At 40.6% G+C, this 26,700-nt stretch overlaps 1 protein-coding gene and 1 pseudogene across 1 annotated transcript in view; one reads left to right on the top strand and one right to left on the bottom strand.

The window, feature by feature from the left end:
• PRKCE (protein kinase C epsilon) overlaps window positions 1–26,700 on the top strand; it is a 369,797-nt gene that overhangs the window by 328,873 nt on the left and 14,224 nt on the right. Inside the window, exons 11-14 of the mRNA XM_060754401.2 lie at window positions 1,837–1,991; window positions 13,714–13,852; window positions 16,484–16,672; window positions 23,873–24,019. Coding sequence (XP_060610384.1) covers window positions 1,837–1,991; window positions 13,714–13,852; window positions 16,484–16,672; window positions 23,873–24,019 — 630 coding nt within the window. The remainder of the gene's footprint in view (window positions 1–1,836; window positions 1,992–13,713; window positions 13,853–16,483; window positions 16,673–23,872; window positions 24,020–26,700) is intronic.
• On the bottom strand, window positions 3,646–4,163 carry LOC132761785 (myosin regulatory light polypeptide 9 pseudogene; annotated as a pseudogene).

The following is a 26,700-nucleotide window of genomic DNA, read 5'->3' as shown; positions in this document are numbered from 1 at the left end:
AAATAAGGCAGAAATCAAAACTAAGGGAACTCTGCCCAGATTAAGATGAAATTAAGTGATTTTATTCCTACTTTCTGATTTAGGGAGACAGAATAAGAGACATTTAATATAGCCTATATTTGCTAAATACCCGAAAGACACTAGACCCTTCCCCTCACCTTGAAAGTGAAACAAGTTAAACAAGTTTAGTGCTTGGATGGGAGATGACCAATGACTACCAGGTGCTGTAGGCTATTTTTCAGAGGAAGGAATTAGCAAAACCACTTCTGAGTATTCCTTGCCTAAGAAAAACATATAATTTCATGGGGGTGGCCAACAAGTAATTGAAGGCACACACACACTTGCCTCTAGCCTGAAGTTAGACATAGAGTAGAGAGGAGGGTGAGTGTTCAGGCTACAATAAAAACAAAGGGAGGAGCTATGTAAATACTTAGACTACTTAGAACAGTGGCTTCCAAACTGTATTCCACATAACTCTAGGTAAAGATTTTCCCCTGACATTAAGTCCAGTCATGTCCAACTCTAGGGGTTGGTGCTTATCTCCATTTCTAAGCCAAAGAACTGGCATTGTCCATAGACACCTCCAAGATCATGTGGCCAGCATGACTTTATGGAGTGCTGTTACCTTCCCACCAGAGCGCTAACTATTGATCTACTCACATTTGCATGTTTTTGAACTGCTAGGTTGGCAGAAGCTGGGGCTAACAGCGGGAGCTCATGCTGCTCCTTGGATTAGAACCTGCAATATTTTGATTATTTCCAAACCTACTACAGTATACCCAGACAGTAGGGGTAGATGAAAGAAGGGAGACCTTTGTGGGTTCACAATGCTTAGGGACAGAGACAGGGTTCCAAGGGGAAAATCAAGTATAGAGTTAGGGTTTCATTGGTGGTGGTGGGGGGGGGGGGAGTCTTCTACAAGGTTCCATGACCAAAACAGCTTGGTAACTGCTGACTTTGAGAGTCTTGGCAAGTTCCAAGGAAATTCTTACAAAATGTAGCAGGGCTATTAGCTGAGCTAGAGATATGTACCCTTACAGACCTTTCTCTTCCCAGGAACGGAGTCTGCCCCAAATTGGAGAATCTGTATCTTAGTATCCTATCTAGAGATGATGCATTGAAAGTGGAGACTTGGGGCTAAATGCTGAGATCTGACAAGCCTGTGTGCTTTGCAGGATCCCTTCTTCCTGCCCGTTGTTCAAAACTTTTACTATGCTTCTACTTCTACCTAAAAAGCAATTTCACAGTATGCTAGCCAGGGCCGTAGCCAGAAAAAAATTTCGGGAGGGGTTGAAAATTTTGCGGGGGGGGGGGTTGAAAATTTTGCTGGAGGGGGTTTGAAAATTTTGTGGGGGGGGGGGTCTGAAACCTCCCTCCTAGCTCACGCTGAAGCAAAGAGCACAGCAGGGGGCAACGCAGCCTTCAATAGCCTGCAGCTCCGCCCTTGTCAACCACCTCCATCAAGTCTGGCCTCCTTAATGAGAGCATTCAACACACACACACCCAACTTGGTTGCTTCACTACATTGGCTATTGCTGCAAGTAATGACAGTGTGAATAAATTGTCAATATTTGCTTGAGATAGTGCTTGCAGTTCTGGAGGGACTCTTAATTTTTTGCATCTCATAGACTAAGCATGGGAATTTGGTTAACCAGTTAAAATTCATGAGTAAACCAGGTTTTTTTAAAAAAATCTAAAACATTTCGGGGGGGGGGTTTGAACCCCTAAAACCACCCCCTCGCTACAGACCTGATGCTAGCCACCTATGTACAGTGACATCTTTGTGTAACTAAGAGGAGGAAATCGGCTCAACGGCTCTATCTTTCTGAATTTCAGGACCGCCTCTTTTTCGTCATGGAGTATGTCAATGGAGGAGACCTAATGTTTCAGATTCAACGCTCACGCAAATTTGATGAACCCCGCTCCCGCTTCTACGCAGCAGAAGTCACATCGGCACTCATGTTCCTCCACCAACACGGCGTCATCTACAGGTACTTTCTTTGTGGGGATGAAATAAGGAATTCTTCAGGCTCTTGGTTCGATATTGGCCAACATCCAACGTTTCTTAGCAACTGGATTGGCTGTTTGCTTCTGCTTGCTTACATAGACCTTCCCCCACTTCTGCCTTTCTTTCCTTTGGAGGACGGGAAGGGGGCAGGAAGGCTGTTTATCATTCCAATGTTAACATCTGAATCGTCTCTGCAGCCATCGCCAGCTGTGGGTGCCAGTTTTGTATTATAAGACAAGCAATGCTTTCTACAAAAGCTTGGCACGCTGTGACCTGGGGTTGACTTTGACAGCAGCTCCCTGCAATCTCCTTGGTTTTCCCCTTCTGCCATCAATTTCCGCCATTTCTGAACTCCCTGCCACTTCCTGAGTTTGTTTGTCCTAGTTGTCTCCATTCTGATAGACCTGGGATAATCATTTTGTGCGGCTTTGTGCATTATGCCCTTTGAATTTGCTCCTGGCCTCCCCAGATCGCCATCTAAACAATAACAAAACATAAGAGGCAAATCTTTTGTTACGCTGTGAAGAATGCACTAGGGCATAAATATTTATTATTAGAAACAAGGAGCGACTTGAGAAATTTTCACCTACTATCTCTGTGTTTATGAAGGCCTTTATCTTGTCGTTGCACCCTTCCTCTCCTTTTTTTTTTACCCTCGGGGGAAAAAAAGCCCTATACACACAGAGACCAGAAATTGGCAGCATTTCACTGTTTCAGATAAATCTTGGCAGGAGTATACAGAATGAACTGCAGTTCAGGGAAGTTGGCTGCAGGATCACTTCTCCTTCATGAAGTGCTTTAGGAGGGTGCAAGCCACAAAGCTCTATTCACACTTTACATGGCGGGAGGGTTTGGCTCAGATACACCAGCAATTTGACTGGCAAGCCCCAGAAAACATGAAGCAGGAAGAAGAATGCGTGTTTGTGAGCACATGAGGACATGGAAGTGGATGTGGCTTTCTAGCTTTCTTGGCCACTTGGAGCTTCCTAGTCTTTGCTTTCTAAACTCCAGCATATATTAGAGCTGCTTTGTGGTTATGTAAGGTGCGCCATTCAGTACTCACTAGCCTTTCATTGAAATCACGGTTAAATGTAGAGCCACATGATTTATCATCATAATTTATATCTGATGCTTCTCCCAGCACTGGGACTGAAAACAAAGTTGTAAGTAAAAACAAACAAGGGGCTATTTTAAAATGCAGTTAAATTGTTTTACAGAAATTTAAATCAATCAAAATATTATCATTTCTTTCTATAGAATCATCATTGGATATGGCAGTTTACAAGTAATAGAACCATAAAACAGTTCCCTCCCTTCAGGCTCACAATCTATTGAAGACATGGCCCAGAAGGGCAGGGGTGGCAGTGAGGGTGAGAATTAAGCCCAACGAATGATACCTTGTACTTTATTCTGTATGTACAGAACTGAGGAGTAGCTTTAAAAAGGATCAGTTCAGATCCATGCGTAACATATGTGAATGTGTGACAAGCCTTTCCTTCATTTAGATCAGGGTTTGGCTTCATGTTTATAAACATATCCCTTTCAGGTTAGCCCATTCTGATATAGGCATTTTCAAGGCAGATCAAGGAGATTAAGATCTTAAAAGGGTGACCCAGAAGTTGAAATCCCTTTTGGTTTTAATCATCTTTGTCCTTGACTCCATGCTTCAAGATACAGGTGAACTTCACGTGGTTGAAGTTGCCTTTCTTGACAGTGGGGGCTTCTCAGTACATCTCATCAACCTATACATCTGTGAATCGGTCATCCTTAGTAGTGAGAAGTTCACGTAGATGGTCTTCATAAAGGAAACCCATGGCTTCCTCATCAAAACAGGCAAAAGCATTGCGGATGACATCGTCTGGATCAGTTGCATTCAGCTTTTCTCCAAACATGGAGAGAATATGGTGAAGTTGATGGGTCCAGCAGTTTCACTCATCATGCCTTCCAAGTATTAATCGGTGGGGTTCTTCTCAAGAGATGCCATCATATCATGCAGATCTTCCTTGTCAATGAACCCACCATGATTTTAGTCTATAATGTTGAACACATCCTTGAATTCCTGGATCTGTGACTGGTCGAACATAGCAAAGACATTAGAGGTGGCACACTGAGGACGCTTCTTGTTGGCCGTTTCCTTGGCTTGCTTGCTGGACATCTTGGCGGGTTTGGTTTGACCTTAACTGGGTCAAACTTGACAATAAATCTGTAAGGTTAGGTCACTTTGATTCCTGTTTGTCAGATGGCCCTCTGAATACCAAAACCTAGGACAGGCAGGGCACAGGAAAGCCACATTTTCAGACTAAAGTTTGGTGAATCTGGAATAGAAAGTCCAAAAAAGTAACTTTCCCAATATTTTCAAATGATACCTCTACTTCTCTCCCTCCAAGGCCAAGGCAGTGGCAGTTGGGATGAAAAGAGGGTCTTTCGTCGGATGCTGCTGAGGTTGAGGCATAATGGAGCTGTGTCTGCTTTTTTCTCTCCTCCTACTGTCCAGAGCAGCAGCAGTTGGGATGAAGGGAGAGCCTTTTATCTGCCCCTAAAGCAAGATGCAACTATACCTTAGTTTTATTCTCTTCTTCTGGGACCAGGGCAGTAGTAGTTAGGGTGGAAGGAGGGTCTTTCACCTGTTTCTGGGCATAGGTAGAATGGAAGCCTGAAGTAGCAGTTGGATGCAGTGAGAATGTTTCCTCTGCTATTGCACCAAGGCAATACAGAGTTATGCCAAAGTAAACATTAAGATCAACTGACAATTAAGATCTGTAAACTATTAAAAGTTCTAACAATCAATTTTTACTTCCTGATAGAAGGATAGACAAGAGACGACATTGTAGTTCTATATAGGGGATGTCACAGAGAAGATAATCACTTTTGTTTCCATCAAACAAACCTAGAAGGAGATTGGTACTAAGACCATCCCTGGAATGTCTTAGAGCCCAAGTATGTTAATATTGGAAGATCTAGTTCTTGAGATATTATTTATTTTGTTTACTTTATAGCCTAGCGTTCTTCCAAAATGGGATGCAAGACACATACAGTAGAATGATGCAGTATGGTTCTCAGTGGGCTGTGGGGCAAGATTTATTTATTTATCCTCTTCATCTTGAAAAGAAGTGATGAGTGGAGTGCCACAGGGGTCTGTTCTGAGCCCGATCCTGTTCAACATATTTATTAATGACTTGGATGAAGGGTTAGAATGCATGATCATCAACTTTGCAGATGACACTAAATTGGGAGGGATAGCCAATACCTCAGAAGACAGGAGCAGAATTCAGAAACAATCTGAAGAGATTGGAGAGATGGGCCAAAACTAACAAAATGAAGTTCAAGAGTGACAAATGCAAGATACTCCACTTAGGCAGAAAAAATGAAATGCAAAGATACAGAATGGGAGACGGCTGACTCAACAGCAGTACGCGTGAATAAGATCTTGTGGACAACAAGTTAAACATGACCCAACAATGTCATGTGGCAGCAAAAAAAGCCAATGGGATTTTGGCCTGCATAAATAGGAGTATAGTGCCTAGATCCAGCGAAGTCATGCTACCCCTCTATTCTGCCTTGGTCAGACCACATCTGGAATACTGTGTCCAATTCTGAGCACCACAATTGAAGGGAGATGTTGACAAGCTGGAATGTGTGCAGAGGAGGGTGACTAAAATGATCAAGGATCTGGAGAACAAGCCCTATAAGGAGCAGCTTAAAGAGCTGGGCATGTTTAGCCTTCAGAAGATAATGCTGAGAGGAGACATGATGGCCATGTATAAATATGTGAGGGGAAGTCATAGGGAGGAAGGAGCAAGGTTGTTTCTTGCTGCCCTGGAGACTAGGAAGCGGAACATTGGCTTCAAACAGTAGAAAGGAGATTCCACCTGAACATTAGGAAGAACTTCCTGACTGTGAAAGCCGTTCAGCGGTGCAACTCTCTGCCCCAAAGTGTGGTGGAGGCTCCTTCTTTGGAGGCTTTTAAGCAGAGGCTGGATGGCCATCTGTTGGGGGTGCTTTGAATGCACTTTTCCTGCTTCTTGGCAGGGCGTTGGACTAGATGGCCCACGAGATCGCTTCCAACTCTATGATTCTATGTTCGTATCAGAAGCAAACCAAAGGTACAGTTGTGATGTATTTTAAAACACACAAAAATGTCCTTTGACCAGTAACTGGCCACTTGGAGTGCCTCTGGTGTTACTATATGAAGGTCCTCTATTGTACATGTGGCAGGGGTCAGACTGCATTGTAATAGGTGGCCTGTGGTTTGCTGTTCTCCACACTCGCATGTTGTGGACTCCACTTTGTGGCCCCATTTCTTAAGGTGCCAGAGTGCAGCCTTCCAAGTCACCCAGTCTTCTGTGTGTCCAGGAGAGAGTCTCCCATCTGATATCAGCCAAGGATTGAGATTCCGGGTTTGAGCCTGCTACTTTTGTACTTTTGCCTGCTGAGGTGTTCCCGCGAGTAGCATTGTAGATCTTTAAAAAACTATTTCTAGATTTAAGGCATTGGCATGGTGGCTGATATCTGAACAGGGGATGAGCCAGAGATGTGACTGCCTTCGTCCTTTTATTATTGACTGCTACTTCCCAACAGATGCCAGGTGGTGCCCCATACAGTATTACTGGGGTTCATTTGTTGTTCCTGCAGTGATTTTAATGTGTAGAAGAGGAGTCTGGTGAAATCAGTGTCAGTAGGTAGGGGAATACCCATTGGGTCTGAACTTTCAAAATCCTATCCAAAGTGCCAAATCAGTGGAGGCAGATTTGACTGTTTAGCATCATGGACAAAACATGTAAAATTTGGACTGAAACCTGCAGTTGATTCAGTTAACCACTGAAATAAGAGCCACTGTTGATTGGAGAACAATAGCTCCTCTTCTTTAAAAAGCTAGAGACTACTCAACCCTTGGAAAAATAAGTCCTCTTTCCATTCAAGTTTCATCCCTCCAAAATGATGCAAAATTCAGATTGACCTTAGGACAATTATACCGCAGCTACGAAAGAAGACAAGTTTCTGGGCATTGAGAGAAAGTGTTGCTCCAGAGGTAGAAAAACGGTTCATGTGAGTATGTTTTCAAGTTGTGTGAGTCCATCAACTTATGACAACCCTGTGGATTTCATAAGTAGAAGTGCTTTTTTCCAATTCGTTTCCCTGATTTTGCCTACAGTACATCCAGCCACTAACCAGGGCTGAGCCTACTCACCTTCCAAGATTAGACAGGATTTGGTACCTTCAGGCTGGCATGATCACTTGTTTAAACTCATTTTCGTGAACATGTATTTGAATTCATATATCCTTATCTGATTCCCATGGTTGTAAGGAAAACAAAAGCCACATTCTTAGTTCACATAAATATTTTAATAGAAAGGTACATTGTTATATCAAAGTCCATCCTGTTCTAGCGCACCGCCCTTTGCTTTCTTGAACTGTCTTTAAAGGTTGTCTTGGATTATTATATTATTGAATCCTTAAGAGATTAGCGTCAGAGCAGAAACATGAGGTGACCTAGAATTATATGAGAGACATCTAGGATAGTGAATTAATTCTGGGTTTGTCCAAACAAGACAGTTTGGAAGTGGATCGCTGAACCAGGTCTAAAGCTCAGGTGTGAGGTACACCTTGCCCCAGCCACTTCATCTGAAGGATCAGATCCTTGAGTTTGGAGGTGGGGGAGAATCTGAAGACCTTCCCGGAACATAGCAATTTCTCCAGTCTGAAGGCTCTCTCCTAAATACAATGCAAAGCTCCTGTCAGCAGAGCACTGTTAAGGCAGAGTGAGGCAACTACCCCAAGCAGTTGGGTATCATGAAATGGCAAGAGTATGTTTGTTACTGAATTGTGATGGTTATATTTATATTTTTGTGGGTTTTAGCCTCATTTGCCAAGTTAACTTGCTTGACTTGAGTAGATAGGAATTATCATTTGCTACTTAACTTCAGGCTGAGAAATACCTTCAACCTGTTGTTGGCTTGGTTAACTAGGGCACTCTGCCAGCCTTACCTCTGCTAAAACTTTATAATTCCTCCATAAAATTGAGTGACATTATCTCATATTATCATAGCATGATAAAGTATCGGTAATACCTTTGTTTCCTCAAAAAGAAAGAAATTACAGGCAACTTCTTTACATCTAGTTATCCCCAAGTTCTGATGTATAGTGTTTCCAGGGCCTCCTTGAATACCAATCTCCATGGATGCAAAAGTCCCATTATATACAATGGAGTAATAAAATGGAATCCCTTATATAAAACGGCAAATGTTTGCTTTTTGTAATTAAAAAAATATTTTCTGGCCATAGGTGGTTGAACCTGTGGATGCAAAATCGGTGGATCTGGAGGACCAACTTGTATACTTAAATAAATTGCAACCCATTCACACTATCTCATTATTATTTCACTTCCATCCTAAGGAATCCATCAACTAGTGCACTGGTAGGAAACTAGAACACTCTTGGTAAGAATTTTAAATGCCCTTCCCCCAATTTTGAGTCACAAATTTCCATACAAAGGAATTATGACAATTAACATTCAATGATAGCACTATAATTCTGCAGTGTGAATGGGTCCCAGATAGATTCCCATCATCCCTATAATGAATCAGGACTTGAATATATATATATGGGGGGGGGGGAGGTTTCCCCTTGACATTAAGTCTAGTTGAGTCTGACCCTGGGAGGTGGTGCTCATCTATCATTTCTAAGCCGAAGAGCCGGCATTGTCCATAGAAGCCTCTAAGGTCATGTGGCCAGCATGACTGCATGGAGCGCCATTACCTTCCCACCAAAGCGGTGCCTATTAATCTACTTACATTTGCATGTTTTCAAACTGCTAGGTTGGCAGAAGTTGGGACTAACAATGGGAGCTCACCCTGTCCTGTGGATTCAAACTGCCAGCCTTCTGTTCAGCAAGTTCTGCAGGTTAGCGGTTTAACCCGCTGTGCCACCGCGGCCCCTAATATATATAGCTCATAAAATTCTCAGCCCTCTGGAAGATTCTGGAAGTTGTAGTCCAAACAGAAATATCCCCAAACATTCTATGGAATTTCTTTCAAATCTTACAAGATTTTCCTTTCTTTAATGCCCACCTGTAGAGCTGTGTATCATCTAAGCCAGAGCCTTGACCTTAAGCTTAGGAGAATAGTGTGGCTCTTTTGTTAAAATGAGAAAGGGAGAAACAGTGGAAGGCTGCCAAAAAGGCTGCCAAGTTTACATTCCTGAGAGGGCAGCCGTTTTCCTGTAGCGTTTTGTAGGAAGGGGACCAGTGCTTCTGTCTGATAACAACAGCAAACTAATTCTGTAGAGAGGAAGTGTGGGAATCATATTTTATCTTCTGTTTTAAAGTCAACTATTTTACATTATTGAGTTATTCTCTTTTTTAACAAGGAAAAAAACAAGTTTATATTGTCTTCCCAAGTTGGAAAATATAAATATTAGTATGTTCAGTAAAGGTGGAACCCCATATATATTATATAGACACATAACATAGCGAGAAAGTTTTGGTAGTAGACGTGTTCCTGAACATTTTGGTACCAGAAGCAGAAATACCATGAAAAGAATAGAGATAAGTTCTTTCATCATTATATCTATTCATCAATCCATCATCTATAAAAAGAAGAGGATGTCAACATACTTCAGCCCAGTTAAACCTGCCAAGTTGTTCATAGTGTCATATCTGCCCCATCTCCCTATGCTTTTGCCATCAAAGATTTGGCAGTAGAATTTGATCCTATTTGAAACAACCCAGGTTGAAGAGAGCTGCATGGTAGATTGTGTGGAAAAGGTTCTCAATTTCTGCAACATTTGCATGTTTACAAACTGCTAGGTTGGCAGGAACTAGTACTAACAGCGGAGGCTCACTACGACCTGTGGATTCGAACTGCTAACCTTCAGGTCAACAGTTCAGCAGCACAAGGATTTAACCCATTCCACCACTGTGGCACTGAAGTCCTAGATAGATTTAAGGACATTATAAAAGGATCTGCAGAAATTGAAGATTGCTAAAACTCTTCTTGCCAAATCAGAACAGTTGGAGGATATTGATCTTAATATTCATCAGAATATCTAATTATAAGGATTTCCAAAGTTAGCATCTTAATTCTATGTTAAATCAAGAAAAAAGCTATGCCAGATAGGACTCCTGCAGTCCCAAGCTAATGAAACATGACTTGGCTGCTTCTGTGACAGACAAAAATGTTTTGCTTTTAGATCTACAAAACCTTTTTAGTATACCAATGGGTATTTCACTTCCAATGCATGAAGACACAACTTCATTTTTTACACATACACAAGCAAAAGCAGCAGTTTGCGTTTGGCAGCCATGTAGTAAGAGAAAAAAATTCCTTCCTCTTAATACAGCTTGTTAGGGAACCACATATTTGGTGCATTATTTCATTATGTTTAAGTTCCATAAATAAGATGAACATCTGTTTTTATGTAACAGTCATCTGTATAAATTTGCCCGTAGAATGACTTCCCATTGCAAAGTTCATCCTTTGGCAGTGGAAACTTGTGGGGATGGGAAGGAGCAGGGAGCTCAAAGCGGCTTGTTTCCTTCCCCCAGAAGACCCTGGAGAGCACAGCTGGGAAATCTGTTGGTTTATTAAAGGAATGCTGTATTATCCTGGGATATCATGGAATGCCAACAAGATGCCTACTAAATGGTGGGAACTTTAATCCCTGAAGATTGGGCCACCTTGACCTTGCAAGTTTGGGATTTTCAACATAGAAATTGCCAGAGGGAAAGATCCCCTTCACAAGTTATAGCACTATGATACCACTTTAACTGACATGGTTCAATCCCATTGCATCCTGGGATAAGAAATTAAGAAAGAGATGCTTAGAATGCCAGAGAGCCCTGATGCCTCACCAAAATGCAAATTTTGGATTTGGATTTTGCCCAGGCCTAGTTTACTGACTAATGATCTCAAAAAGATCATAGTTCCTTGAAAGAGTGTTTCCTTCCTCATTTTGGTTAGGAGGATGGGGCATTTGGGGATGTTTTCCACCCCAAAAGAAGTGTTCATTCCTAGTTCTCTTAATCCTCCTTCTTATTCAGACATATTCTTGAACTGTTCCACTTTGCCAGGGACAGTGTCGCCCTTTAATACTAATGCAATTGTTGTCCATAACATTTACTTCTATGTGATTGTTAGGGCCTTGGTTACTAGTATTGTGGGATCCACACTCCTTGCTGGAGATATTGGAGAGCACTTAAGGCACGAAAGATTGAGAACTGCTGCCTTTGCATAAATCTTGCTCCTGGAGCCCAGCTGCTGTTTGGCTTTGCATTATGATTTCCCATCATTAGTTTTCATTTCATCTGTAGTTTGACATTTCATCTATACATGAACTGAAAGCACCTGAACAAAACAAGCAAGGATTTGTTTGATAAGTCAAGTTAATCTTTTCAACCAGTACAAATGTAAAATTTAGCAACGTGCATGTAGATCAATTTGGCCTCTCAGGACATGCTTCGCTTCATTTTTAAGCATTCAGACTTCACACTTGATCAGACTTGAACTCAATAGTGTCATCCTACTCTTAAATCATCTTTCAACATATGTCTTTTTCCAGGTTTTTTTTTAAGCTCTGGTGCTTTAAAGGATTTAGATGATACACACAAAAAAAGAAATACATGTGCACTTCAATGCCTCTACCTTAATGTATTGACTTTGACTTACTCCATAGTAATTGAATGCCATGTTGTTGTTATTGTTCATTCGTTCAGTCGCTTCTGACTCTTTGTGACCTCATGAACCAGCCCATGCCAGAGCTTCCTATTGGCCGTCACCACCCCCAGCTCCTTCAAGGTCAAGCCAGTCACTTCAAGGATACTATCCATCCATCTTGCCCTTCGTTGGCCCCTCTTCCTTTTTCCTTCCATTTTCCCCAGCATAGTTATCTTCTCTAAGCTTTCCTGCCTTCTTGAATGCCATGATCAGACACAAATTGTGATAGGTCACATTTTCTCAGCTCAGGGAAAGGCAAGGGCAAACCGCTTCTGAACGCATTGTGCCAAGAAACCCCATGCAAGGTTTGCCTTAGGGTTTCCATAAGTCAGAAATTACTTGAAGGCATACAACAATTGCATATTGATTTGTCAGAGTTCTTTTTTTGCTAGGGAAGGAAACATAGTATTCATTCATTCAGTCAAAGGAGATGGGCATAAACCTGACATTCATAGGCAGAAGATGGAACAAGTCCTCACATGCTTTTTGGTGGTTGTATTTTATTCTGTAAATGAAGATTTGGAGTATCTTATTTTGTAACCATGTTTCTCAATCTGGGGGTCGCGAGCCCTGGGGAGGGTCATAAGGTGGTGTCAGAGAGTCACCAAAGACCATCAGAAAACACAGTATTTTCTCTTGGTCATGGGGATTCTGTGTGGAAAGTTTGGCTCGAAACCATCATTGGTGGGATTCATAATGCTCTTTGATTATAGGTAACTATAAATCCCAGTAACTACAACTCCCAAATGTCAAGGTCTAAACTCCACCAGTGTTCACATTTGGGCATATTGAATATTTGTGCCAAGTTTGATCCAGATCTATCATTGTTTGAGTCCACAGTGCTCTCTGGATGTAGGTGAACTACAACTCTAAAACTCAAGGTCAATGCCCACTAAACCCTTCCAGTATTTTCTGTTGGTCATGGGAGTTCTGTGTGCCAAGTTTGGTTCAGTTCCATCATTGGTGGAGTTCTGAATGCTCTTTGATTGAAGATTAACTGTAAATCCCAGCAACTACAACTCCCAAATGACAAAAGCAATTCCCCCACCCCAACACCTCCAGTATTCAAATTTGGGCATATCAGGTATTTTTGCCAAATTTGCTCCAGTGAATGAAAATACATCCTGCATATCAGATATTTACATTACAATACACAACAGTAGCAAAATTACATTTATGAAGTAGGAACAAAAATAAATTTATGGTTGGGAATCACCACAACATGAGGAACTGTATTAAGGGGTTGCAGCATTGGAAAGGTTGCACTGTTTTATAAAAACTCAAGGTATTTCGGCTCTATATTTTGGTTGGCCTTCTTCAGGATCTACACATTTAATCTACCAACAGGATTTTTTTGGAGTTGCTGAAAATCTCTGAACTCTTACATTATCAAAGTGTCGTTCTTGTTTAGCAGAAAACATTTCACATTGCCAGCTGGTGTTGCCAGGTTTTCAAAATTATATTACCTGACAGTTCATGCCACACAGGATGAACAATCAACATGGAACTATGAACAAATTTGTCTATCTAAATGTCAAATAACAGTGTTGATTTCTATTTATTTAGCTATATATTTCTCTGTAAAACCAACATATTGTCCATAAATGACATGATACACATATTTCTGTCCACCTCCCAAAATATAGGCTTTTAAATGTCTTTTTCAGTCTTGGCATGTTGTTTCATATAAATAAAAGGAAAGGTTTTCCAACCTGCAAATAAGGGCATCTTTTGTTGGGAAGGAACATTTCATGCAAGACCATCCAGTTTTGATTATCAATATGAGAATTATCTTCATAAAACAATCTAATATGAACCAGCATATACCTAGCAAAAATGTGCACATGAGTCAAAGGCACATATATAGTGAATTTGATTCTGTACATAAGCTCATTACTTCTATTAAGTAGAAAAGAAGAAGCCAGGTTTTTGAAAGACTGAAGCCTTTTTTGTGTTTCTAAGATGGGATAACTTTTCTTGTTATTCTTTTTCAAGGGACCTGAAACTGGACAATATTCTTCTTGATGCAGAAGGCCACTGTAAACTGGCTGACTTTGGAATGTGCAAGGAAGGGATCTTGAATGGAGTAACAACTACTACCTTTTGTGGAACGCCAGACTACATAGCTCCAGAGGTATAGCATTTTACATCTAAATGTGTGGAGAAACATACCATAAACAGAGGATCTCTCCCCTGAATTCCTTCTGTACAATCATAGTTAGATTTGTGTATGTCGCAATGGTTTGAGTGTGGCACTATGACTTAGGAGACCAGGTTCTGATTTTTGTTGGAAACCCATTGGGTGATTTACAGACTCTCAGGACCAGAAAACCCATGATAGAGTTGCCTTCAGGCAAGGGTCCCCAGACTAAGGCTTGTGGACCAGATGTGACTCTCCAAGGTCATTTATCTGGCCCCCGATGTAAAGTTTAGACTTAGGTTGCCCTAAGTCTGAAGCAACTTGAAGGCACACAACAACAACAATCCTAATTAACTTGGCTAAATACTGATAAGTTTAGGTTGGTTAACACTGTTTTTCATTTTAAATATTATATTGGTTTTTTCGTGTTCTTTGCACTACAAATAAGATATGTGCAGTGTTCATTAGAATTCATTCATGGTTTTTCAAACTATAGTTCAGGTCCCCAACCATCTGACTATAAGCTATCCTTCTGCTCAAAATATTTGAGGACCACTGACTTGAGGTCATCATAAGTCAGAAATGACTTGAAGGCACACTCGACAATAAATGTTGGTAACTAGGGGGCAACATTGCCACAGGATTTGGGAACCACACCGCTCTGTGACCTCATGGGATTACAACAATTCTCACTTATTTATTGCATTTTGATCCTGCCTTTTTTCCCAAAATGGGATTCAAGATGGCTTACAATAATTTTAAACAGTCGAGCTAAACATTATTTTATAGAAGTTTTTAAATGTATAAAAACACAATTAAACCAAATAAAACACTTGAAACATATTTAAAACATATTTTCCATTAAAGAGTAAAAAAATACAGGACACCACTTTACATACATGATTAAAATTCAAAACACCTTCCTAGTGGAATGAAAGCAGAGAGGGGGCCAAGCAGACTTCCCATGAAAGGGCATTCCACAGCCTGGAAGCATCCACAAGAAAGGCTCTCTCCTACATCCTCACCAACCACACCTATGAAGATAGTGGGATGGATCCAAAGTAATCCCCTGAAGATGCGGAAGTTCTGTGGGATCCATTAGAGCTTCTTGGAATTTTAGGATTTGCTGTAATTCCATATAGATGTCTACTTCTGGCTGAGGCAGGGATGATTTTATGCAGCCAAGGACATGCAGGAAACAGGAGATGGTGATGATATAAAGGACCTTAGTCATGGCCAAGATATGGGTACATCACTCCAAAAGATATATATCCTGAACAAACTGAGTGTCCTATGATTTGCTCGTACTGGGAAGATAATATTTGTAAATTGCAATTTGAATGGTTGATAGCCTTCATGCTTCATCATGTCAGAACTCATTGATATAATATCATCCTACTACCTTTTGTTGCTCTTGAGGAGGTGTTACTATGGGAAATGAGAAATTTAGTTCTGATGCATACAAATAGTAGGATAAAGCCACTTTCACTCAATACTAATCTCTTCCTTGTTGTATCATGACAAGAATATAAGAAGAGGCATGTCAGATCAAGTTTAAGTATAACTTAATTCAACATTCTCTTAGCCAAGCAGCTGCCTTTCGGAAGTTCACAAATAAGAGCAACAGTCCCTTTCCATTTATATGCTAGGCAACTGCTGCCTCTCATTCTGAATGTGATTTTCCTGCTTCTTGGTAGGGGGTTGGACTGGCTGGCCTATGAGGTCTCTTCCAACTCTATGATTTATTCTACTCAAAATGGTTAGCATATAGTTCATCTCGGTTGATCACCGTTGGTAGTAAAATCCACAATGAATTTGCCCATGTTACTTACCATAGTTAAGTATGTACAAAAGTACAGTATTTCCATTTTTTCTGCATCTCCAGCTTTATCAGGTGACCCAGTTCCTAATATTTGTCAAGTTAACATTGACTGGTGGTGACTCTGTGAGTGAAACAGCTCCAGGTTGCCCTATTATCAACAACCCTACTCAGGTCTTGCAAAGCTCATGGCTGTAACTCAGTCCACCTTTATCTCAATCAATCTCCTTTCCTATGCCTCCCACTTACAAACATTCTTGTCTTTTCTAATGATTACAGTCATCTAATGGCATACTCAGAGTATGATAGCTGTAGTTCAGTCATTTTGTCTTCTAGGGAGCAATCAGGCTTAATTTGCTCTAGGATCCACATTTATTTGCCTTTTTGGCAGTTCATTCTATGCATAAACCTCTCCTCCAGGTCCACATTTCTGATGAGTTGATTCTCTTCCTATCAGCTTTCTTCGCTCTCCAATGCTAATATTACAAAATAGACTATAATTTTCAGAGACACAGATATTCAGTGGTCAGACTATGATCAATCAACAGATAGGGAAGTCCAATTTATTCAGTAGATGTATTCTAATTGGGACTAATGGAGATTTGGATCACTGGATATTAAAATGGGCTTTCAGTGGAGCTGTAAAAAATATACAAATGCTTTCAAGGTTTTAAGTGGAACTCACAAACTGTTTTAAGAACCCTACACACCCTCAGTTTGGTTCCTCCTGAAATAAGAAGGGAAAATCACAAATGTGTTAATTTTTATCCATTTTCTCCCTTCTACTCTCTTTGTTTTCCTAACAGATCCTCCAGGAATTAGAATATGGTCCCTCAGTAGATTGGTGGGCGCTGGGTGTCCTCATGTATGAAATGATGGCTGGGCAACCTCCCTTTGAAGCCGACAATGAAGACGACCTTTTTGAGTCCATCTTGCATGATGATGTCCTGTATCCGGTGTGGCTTAGCAAAGAAGCCGTTAGCATTTTGAAAGCCGTAAGACACCCTCTTCCCTTCTATCTTTTTTTTTTTTTTGTAAAAAGATATCTATCTGTCTTCTTTCTTCAATCTGAATTTTCCTACAACAATTAAAGGACAGTCACCTCTGGGAGTTCAGCCACAGTTCAGAGGCCGATGACGGTATTAAAGGGGTCCAGGATGAATTACACTTCTTGTGGGAAAGGGACAAAATGTTTGTGTTCCTTGTGGCCGTATTACTGTATAAAACTATGCACTTGAGAATCATGTTTCAGGAAGGAGGGGGAAAACACAAGCAAACTCAAGTGCTTTATCAAGCTGACGTTGCACATTGCATGACTGCTATAGAGGGGAAAAGATTATGTAATTAAAGAAATACAGTCCACATATTTATATTGGGCCACAATCCAAGACACACTTAACAAACCAGAAACCTACTCTTGAACTTTGTTAACTTAGTTCAAGGAGGAAATCATGCAACCTTCCAGCCCTTCTGGACTACATCTCCCAGCAGCCTTAGCTAACTCATCCAATGGTGAGGAATGCTGGGAGTTGTGCTCCAATAAATCTGGATGTCTATGTGATTCCCAGTCCTGACTTAAATATACAACAGGACCTCCATTTTATGGAAGCAAACTTCATAGCCAGACTGGGGTTACTTGAAACCGTGGATATGAGTGAACACCATTAAGGGTTGTTGTAGGTTTTTCAGGCTGTATGGCCATGTTCTAGAAGCATTCTCTCCTGACATTTTGCCTGCATCTATGGAAGGCATCCTCAGAGGTTGCAAGGTCTGTCGGAAACTAGGAAAATTGGGTTTATATATCTGTGGAAAGTCCAGGGTGGGAGAAAGAATGCTTGTCTGTTGGAGCTAGGTGTGAATACTTCAATTGGCCACCTTGATTAGCATTTGATGGCCTGACAGTTTATAGGTATGACTTGTTACTGCCTGTGGGAATCTTTTGTTGAGAGGTGATTGGGTGGTCCTGATTGTTTCTTGTCTGGAGTTTTGTTCTTTATTTACTGTTATAATTTTAGAGTTTTTTTTAATACTGGTAGCTAGATTTTGTTCTTTTTCATGATTTCTTCCTTTCTGTTAAAATTGTCCACATGCTTGTGGATTTCAATGGCTTCTCTGTGTGGCCTGACATGGTAGTTGTTTGAGTGCTCCTGACATGGTAGTTGTTCGAGTGCTCCAGCATTTCTGTGTTCTAAAATAATATGCTGTGTCCAGGTTGGTTCATCAGGTGCTCTGCTATGGCTGACTTCTCTGGTTGAAGTAGTCTGCAGTGCCTTTCATGTTCCTTGATTTGTGTTTGCCCACTGCAGCATTTGGTGGTCCCCATATAGACTTGTCCACAACTGCATGATATACGGTAGACTCCTGCAGAGGTGAGGGGATCCCTCTTGTCCTTTGCTGAATGTAGCATTTGTTGGATTTTCTTAGTGGGTCTGTAGATAGTTTGTATGTTGTGTTTCCTCATCAGCTTCCGTATGTGGTTCCCTTGATGTATGGCAAGAACACTTTTCCTCTGGGTGGATCTTTGTCTTTACTCTCATGGTTTGTTCTCAGTCTTGCAGCTCTTCTGATGTCTGTAGTGGAGTATCCATTGGCCTGTAAAGCTCAGTTTAGGTGGTTCAGTTCATCTTGGAGGAGGTGGGGTTTGCAGATTCTTTTTGCATGGTCTGCCAGGGCTTCATTGGTGCTTCTTGGTGACCCGATTGTTGATCTGGTATGCGGATAACTAGGACATCTAGAAATTGCATTTTCTTTTTTCATGGTGAATTGGATGTTTGGGTAGCTGCTGTTAAGGTGGTCCAGGAACCTGTTTAGTTCTTCTTGTCTATGGCTCCAAATGATGAAGGTGTCATCCACATATCTGAACTATATAGTGGGCTTTTTTGTTGCTGTTTCCAGCAACAAATACATTGAACACTATTAAATTAGAGTTGTGTCAAAAGGCCTTGAAATTCCCTGAGAGGTACTCAGTCTAGGAATTTGCTAAGTCCTCCAGTGTATTTTGTGATAACTTCCAGAGAAAGCATACCATAGAATCACCTGGAAGAGCTAGCAAATTCCTATAAGGGCCATTTTCCCCTTGGATGCAAGTAACTGAAACTGAATAACGCTTCTATGGTTAATCGTATATCATATTAATTTTGATGTGAATTATTCCTTAAAGGTTGCCTAGGCTTACATTCTGCAAATGTTATATGCTTTCTTAGCATTTGAAAGTTTTCAGTTGACTTGCCCCCTTTTTAAAGTATTATAATAGTTATGGTTAATGGTTAATTTAGTAGGTGTTGGCCTCTATGGTCCAGTAAAAGAGGCATGAACTGTTCGTTTAGAACAAAAGAATAGCTCTGTTCTGCTGTTTGGTTTGTTTTTTAAACTATAATTATGAATATATCTACCCTTCATTAAATAAATGGATTCTGACAGTGAACTAACTTTTAAAACAAATTTTAAAAAATCCTGTCCACCCAACTCCAAATAAGTGCATAGGTTTTCAGTTCTCTGAAAAGCAACAATATGAACATTTGAGAGAGAGATACCAGCAAGCAGAGGGGATAACCAGAAGTTTGTAAAAGTAGCAAAGATGTTTAGTACTTTAAAAAACAAACCCTCAGGAAGGAAAGCCACTCCTTCTCCCAAAACAAGCTCTTCAGGGCAAAACATGCTCACTGCACATATAATTCTGACCACAGGAAGCCAGAAACCACAGGGAAAGGAAAGAGAAACTGAGTATCCAGGAAGAGACATGGCTGGCTGGAAACTCCCTACGCTGAAACACGGGTTTGCCAGATACATTCTAGCCCCTTCTACACTGCCATATACAATCCAGATTATCTGCTTTGAACTGGATTATATGGTAGTGTACACTCAGATACACTCAGATAAGAGGCTGCGGTGGCACAGTGGTTAAATCGCTAAGCTGCAGAACTTGCTGACCGGAAGGTCAGTAGTTTGAATCCACAGGATGGGGTGAGCTCCTGTCTTTAGCCCCAGCTTCTGCCATTTAGCAGAACATGCAAATGTGAGTAGATCAATAGGTACTGCCTCGGCAGGAAGGTAACAGCGCTCCATGCAGTCATGCCGGCCACATGGCCTAGGGGGTGTCTATGGAGAACGCTGGCTCTCCGACTTAGAAATGGAGATGAGCACCCCCCCCCCTTAGAGTTGGACTTGACTAGACTTAATGTCAAGGGGAAACCTTTACCTTTGCACTTAAATAATCCAGTTCAAAGCAGATAATGTGTAGAAGGGACCTCTGTCTATACTAATACCAACAGGATTTTTTGAGAATAGAAGTTTCTGTAAAATTACAGCAAATTCAATAAATTCTCAAAAGGGAATAGATTCCCAGATCCTGGTATAGGCAGCTATCATAATTCTACTTATATTCTAGAAAGAATGTAAGACTGAACATTTTCCCCCATCCCAAGCCCACCTCCAGCTTTCTTCTTCATGCTGCATTGGTTAATTACACTATGTAACATGATTTTGTTCCTGGGTTATAAATGGATCTATCATAAAAACACGGGGAATGTTTATTAAACTGCAAAAACTTTGTTTTTGCGGGGTATCCCACAGCACATTTTGCTATAGTTGAAAAATTAGTTTTCAATGAATATCTCATCGAGTCTCAACCAATTCAACATGGTTTTTTTTTTTCTGAGATGCAAATAACATGACGAGATGCCATATTTTGCAATCACCTATTGTGTCAAATAAGAAAGGTGTGACAGGGAATACAGAACTTCCTGAAAAAGCAGATAATTTATCCTGAGCTTAAATGCAGTGTTTTGAAGGATAAGCTACTGGAATATAATACAACAAGACCCCCATATCTGGAGGAGATATGTTCCTGGCCAGACCATAGTTACCTGAGACCATGGATAAGACCAAACGTCTCAAAATTTGCTTACTTCCAGACCCACCACAGTATAGAGTTAATCTGCAGAACCTAGAAATTCATGGAGAGATATTCTCTCTAGGAATTCATTACATCTTTCAACTCAACCCCATGGTAACCTCTGAGGGAAGCATACCACAAATTTCTAGAAAAACCATTTTTCTTCAGGTGCAGGTAAGTGAAACTGCAGATTAGGGTTTCAAGGTTATGGCTTTCTTACTGTATAAGAAAAACATGCTATCCAATCTTGACATAAAAATATTTCTACGTCTACTGTTAGGTTGGAGTTTAGAATAAAATGCGGCAAAGATCTTAGGTCCATTGGATGGAGTACTGCCACCCAGAGGAACACTTCATGGCCTCAACATAAAATCCATGGGGCTGTAAGATTTGAGTTACCTTTGTGACCCATGGAATTCATGGTGGTTTCATAACCACTGTTGAGGTTAACAAAGCAGTACCATTTCACTCAGGAATGATTCTAGTTTAATTCCCAAAGAAAAGGGGATGAGAGAAAAGAGAAAAGAAAGCCTTCTTATCAATAGATTTTAAGGGGGCTTAGTGGCAGAAGCGTCTTCTTTTCCTTGTACTTTAGTGGCATGGTGTTAAACCAAGGAGCAGGAAAAACAGAGGAAATGGCGGGGCGTCTATGTACTTGACTGCCGAATATTAACAAGGGATTAGATTTGGAACGCTTTGTTTCCTTACATTGTATTGTTAGACATGGGTTTTCTCCATCAGGCACTGTAAATCAAAGCCCTGCTTAGACTTCTAAAAGCATTTTTGAGTCACTCTTGCAGAATAGCCTTTGGTGCCCATGAAAAGTATTTTCAATGCTGCATTTTCTTTGCAGTATTTATCTTTGTCTTCCAGAAATACTATACAATCTCTGCAACCAGGGCTGCTTTGAAACTAAAAGCTGTGAGAATCTTATATTTTTAGTTTCTCTAAAGGAAACTTTGCAGTGCTCTTTTGGCCAAGGTCCCATCCATTTCCAGAGCTTTCTTGACATTAGACAGCCCAGAAGTTATTAAAATGTTTAAGTATCTTGTGACTTCTGGGAATTCAAAACCTTTATTTAAGGCTTAGACTTAATTCCCTTAAAAGATGAGAATAACACGGAGAATGGAGGAACTGCAGCTTAGCTCTGCACGCAAAAGGCCCTAAAATTATCCCTGGCAGCTCAAGAGCAGACCAGAAGCCTGAAGTCCTCCAGATGGTGACCAACTATCACATCAACCATCCTTTATCAGAGCTTGGAAAATCAGTTTGTGTGTGTGTGTGTGTGTGTGTGTGTATGATTTTTTTTACATGAGAACAGGTTGTTATGTTGTTCATTGGTTACCTTCCTTTTGAGTTACTTATTTGTTTTGAGATACACTTTAAAATGGAAATCTTCCCAAAGTACTTCGAAAAAGTAACAGAGTAGTATCCAAAGATACTTAATCCATTATTTAATTCAGTAACAAAAGAATTTAGCAACATTATAGTCTGTCATGCTACTTTTTCAAAAGTAACTATGTTAGTAGTTGTTACTGTTGTTATCAAAAGCAGTAAAGTGTTACAAATCATAGCATTTATTTTGATACTCTCTCTCTCTCACCATTGGCCAGGTTTGCAAAAGCTAGTGGAAACCATAGATTCCAGAACTGTTTTAATCTTGGCAGGCAGGCTTTTAATTTTTCTTATCTGCAGGTGTTTGCTGGAGGTTGTCAAAGTAAGGATGTTGAAGCATCCTTAAATATGAATCCATATTTGAGGGTTTGACTTTTGTGGATTTGATTATCTGCAGGTTTGATTAAAATGTTCACACGAGGAATCTATAGGCCCTCCAGTGTGATTCTGTGGTCAACTCAGCAGAAGGGGTATAATATTGTTACTGATGAAGCCCAGAATATATTCCTTTTGTTGTAGTATCACTACAGAAAGTTAGATCAGACCAAGTCAAACTGTAGGCTTGTGCATGGGTCCACTTTAGCCATTTCCCTTCAGTCAATCTGGCTTCTTTGGCTTCGTCAGGTGGCCATAACGGCAAGGACCCAGCCATCACATTTTTCACCCATTATGAGACCATGTGGCAGCCGCTCACGGCTTCTCCTTCCCTATTCGGCATCATGCAGGCATGCAAAGAGACTGATGTGTGCTGCTTCCCTGTGAGCCCTGCCTCTTAGGCCAGTCAGAATAGAGGAATGCCATGATATGTCTTACGCAAGCTGTGTCTGCGTCCTTAACCCCGATCATAGAATCATAGAATCAAAGAGTTGGAAGAGACCTCATGGGCCATCCAGTCCAACCCCCTGCCAAGAAGCAGGAATATTGCATTCAAATCACCCCTGACAGATAGCCATCCAGCCTCTGTTTAAAAGCTTCCAAAGAAGGAGCCTCCACCACACTCCGGGGCAGAGAGTTCCACTGCTGAACGGCTCTCACAGTCAGGAAGTTCTTCCTCATGTTCAGATGGAATCTCTTCTCTTGTAGTTTGAAGCCATTGTTCCACGTCCTAGTCTCCAGGGAAGCAGAAAACAAGCTTGCTCCTTCCTCCCTGTGGCTTCCTCTCACATATTAATGCATGGCTATCATATCCCCTCTCAGCCTTCTCTTCTTCAGGCTAAACATGCCCAGCTCCTTAAGCCGCTCCTCATAGGGCTTGTTCTCCAGACCCTTGATCATTTTAGTCGCCCTCCTCTGGACACATTCCAGCTTGTCAATATCTCTCTTGAATTGTGGTGCCCAGAATTGGACACAATATTCCAGGTGTGGTCTAACCAAAGCAGAATAGAGGGGTAGCATTACTTCCCTAGATCTAGACATTATGCTCCTATTGATGCAGGCCAAAATCCCATTGGCTTTGGCCTGCATCAATAGGAGCATAGTGTCTAGATCTATGAAACCCGATGCTGAAACCCGGCTCCCTTGAAGGGAAAAAAATGAAAGTATCCAAGGAAGTATGCTATCTTAACCCTGTTGCTGAAATCTAAGTTCCCTTGAAGGGAAAAAAGGAAAGGATCCCAGGAACAGAAAGGGGAACCTCGTAAATTCCCCATTACCGCCAATGGGCTGGATCTATCTGTATTTTTCGGCTGCAGACCTAAAATGGCTATCCGGCTACCCCTCTGTTTTTGGAAGGCACACAAAAACAGATACGGTCTACCAGAATCCAGCCAGGAGAAATGGATCAAGATTCGGTTGATATACACAAACCTATCAAAGTGACTTGGCTTGATAGTTGCAGTTTGCCAATATAATCCACCCACACACACACAGTATAGATAATATTGGATATATTTTGTTTTTGTTCTAGTTCATGACAAAAAATCCAAATAAGCGACTTGGCTGTGTGGCATCCCAGAATGGTGAAGATGCCATTAAGCAACACCCATTCTTTAAGGAAATCGACTGGGTTCTTCTAGAACAAAGGAAAATCAAGCCACCCTTCAAACCTCGGATTGTAAGTAGTGATTTGAGTTTATACAAGAGAAAGTGGTTGAAAGTGTGTAGCATACCAGCTGATTGATTTCATTTATGATATTCAGAGTGCAATATTGCAAAAGCTCATATGGTGGAATATGCCCTGTGCTAAATATAATCAAGGGCTTGGTTTCTTCAGAGGTAAGTGTCATGTTAGTGAATGATGCAGTGAACTGGAAAAAAAAACATTTCATCTCTCCTACTAACTCATGGGATCCTGTTTTTGAAAAAGTGGGTCCACACATTAAATCTCTAAGAGGATACCTGTTCTCAGCTAAATTTTTATCATGAATTGATTAGGAAACTTATCCCACTGCCACCTTTTCATCACTAAACTCACAGGTAAGATAATCATATGTTGACTATCTTCTACTGCATTATTCTGAGCATATGAATTTACTATATGTTTCCATGGTATCTCTAATCAAAACATATCCATACTGGAATGGACATTCACTCCAAATATATACTGCAACAGTCTCTACACTAGGGATGCTTTGATCTGTGGTATTTATAAAAATAACAAAGAGAAAAGACTTCACTTGAGAGACATGCCAGTGGGATTTGCCAGTTCAGGGAGATTTCAATCCCTTTTACAGCCAATGTTTCTGTACACAGAACAGTCCTCTCCTTTTTTTTCTTTTTCCCACCAATCATATTGCATTGACTTATTGAGCTATTGGCTGGGGCTAAGGATATTTTTAGCAGCTTCTCCTTTGACTAGATATATAGTCTTAGAATTCAGTTAATTTTGATAGCACTTGAGAGTTTGTGGAGACTACTATAGCCCCCATTTTCCATAGGTGATTCCTGGGCACAGGAATGTCCTTGGTACACATTTCTGTATTCAATCCTTTAAAATAAATATATGTCTTAAGAAGCTTCAAGTTTCCTTGGACATCATTCCTTCTTATGCTTTTACCTAACTGCTTGAGCAGTGTTATAATATTGTATGTATGTGTGTGTGTATACACACATATTCGCATGCATATACAATCGATGGACATTCTCAATACTTCCAACAACTTGTTTCTAATGCCATGGAAACATAACCTCAAAGGATTCACTTTACAATTGATAGCTTGATAATACTTCCCCTGCATGCTTCAGTGGACTCAAATGTATGGTCTATTGAGTATATATTAATGCTCAACAACAACATAAGATTATGCATTGTTATCACTTTTTAAAAGAAATATATTAAGATTATGGCAGATTTTACCTGAGGTTTTTCTGGAAAAAAAAAAGAAATTGTACCAAGGATTCCAAACCTTAGAACAGATTTACACATATTATGCCCATTAATAGCAAGGTATATCTTGGATAGTAAGCCATTCAGGTTAATTACTGCAAATGGGTCTTTTTCGTATGCCCCAGTATCAATCTGATGTGAAACTGAAAGTGTACATCAGTTGAAAGCCAAGATGTATCAGATGATAAAAGAGCAAAACTTTCTATCTTGAATTGTCCTCATTAATATGTATTATTTACACCCAGTTTGTAGTCTTAACTATTTCACATTTGATCTAGTTCTGTTGTTGTCATTTACAGTATATCCCCTCTTAATTCTGTTCTCTTCTAACCCTCTTCTATCACAATTTGAAGTCCTTTAGTTAAAAAATACACAAGATTTAAATACAGAGTTCCAGTGAACTTATTTGTATTTCCCTCTCATCATTATCCATCTTTTTCCCATGCACATTATGATTAAATACGTTATTTGCTGGCTCTTATCCATGCAGTCTTTCATTTACCCTCTTGAATGGTTTCTCATTCTTCTTCTTACTAATAATAATGATGGCACCAACATCAGCCCTGTCAGTTGTGGATAGAAGGGTTGCCCGAAACTTGATATATTGGGCTTCTTTAAGATTTTGCTTCTCCATGTGGTAGTTAAAATAAACTGCAGGTTGGAATAGCGATAGTAGAAGCCAGATAGTCATTTGCCACATTAGACATATATTCAATATAAAGTTATAGCATTCACACCTCTGATTAGATCTTCCAATTGAGGTAGCAGCCTGAGGTTAATGGAACTTGCCCAGGAATGAAGCTCTAAGATTTTGTGACACCTGAAAGAAAAAAGGAGTGGGTTATTGGGATGAGGTAGAGATAACACATCACCCAAGATATGTGACAAATATGATCTCTAGGCGTCTCTCAAAGGTGAACAAGGAGTCAGGGTTCAGGACTAGTCCAAGAGCAAAGAGTGCACAGAAATCTAAACAAAAGCCAGGAAGACCTTAATGCTCAGGCAAGATCCCAAGCAAAACAGGAAGTCTTTTATACTCCTTCCTGTCCAAGAGATGAAAGTAGGTTATCACAACCGAAGAATAAGCTACCATCACAGCAAGGTATACTAAACTGCATTTCTTTTAGCTCATCACATGAGTCAGCTCTGCACAGAAACAGAGGTTTCCAATTGAAGCCCCAGCAAGTTTATTCCCCCTATTTTATACCTTACTAGCTGTCCCCTGCCATGCGTTGCTGTGGCCCTCAGAAAACAGAGGAATTCCAGGCATGAAACAATAAACAGAAGAGAAGGTGGAAGGGACATTGACAGATGGATCAGAAGGTAGATGGATAGAGCATAGGTAGGTAGGTAGGTAGGTAGGCAGACAGACAGACAGACAGACAGACAGACAGACACATATATTTAAG

This window comes from Anolis sagrei, chromosome 1, assembly GCF_037176765.1.
Source record: "Anolis sagrei isolate rAnoSag1 chromosome 1, rAnoSag1.mat, whole genome shotgun sequence".
Lineage (NCBI taxonomy): Eukaryota > Metazoa > Chordata > Lepidosauria > Squamata > Dactyloidae > Anolis > Anolis sagrei.
Note: the sequence above shows the minus strand (reverse complement) of the source record. Positions and strands in the feature narration are given on the sequence as shown.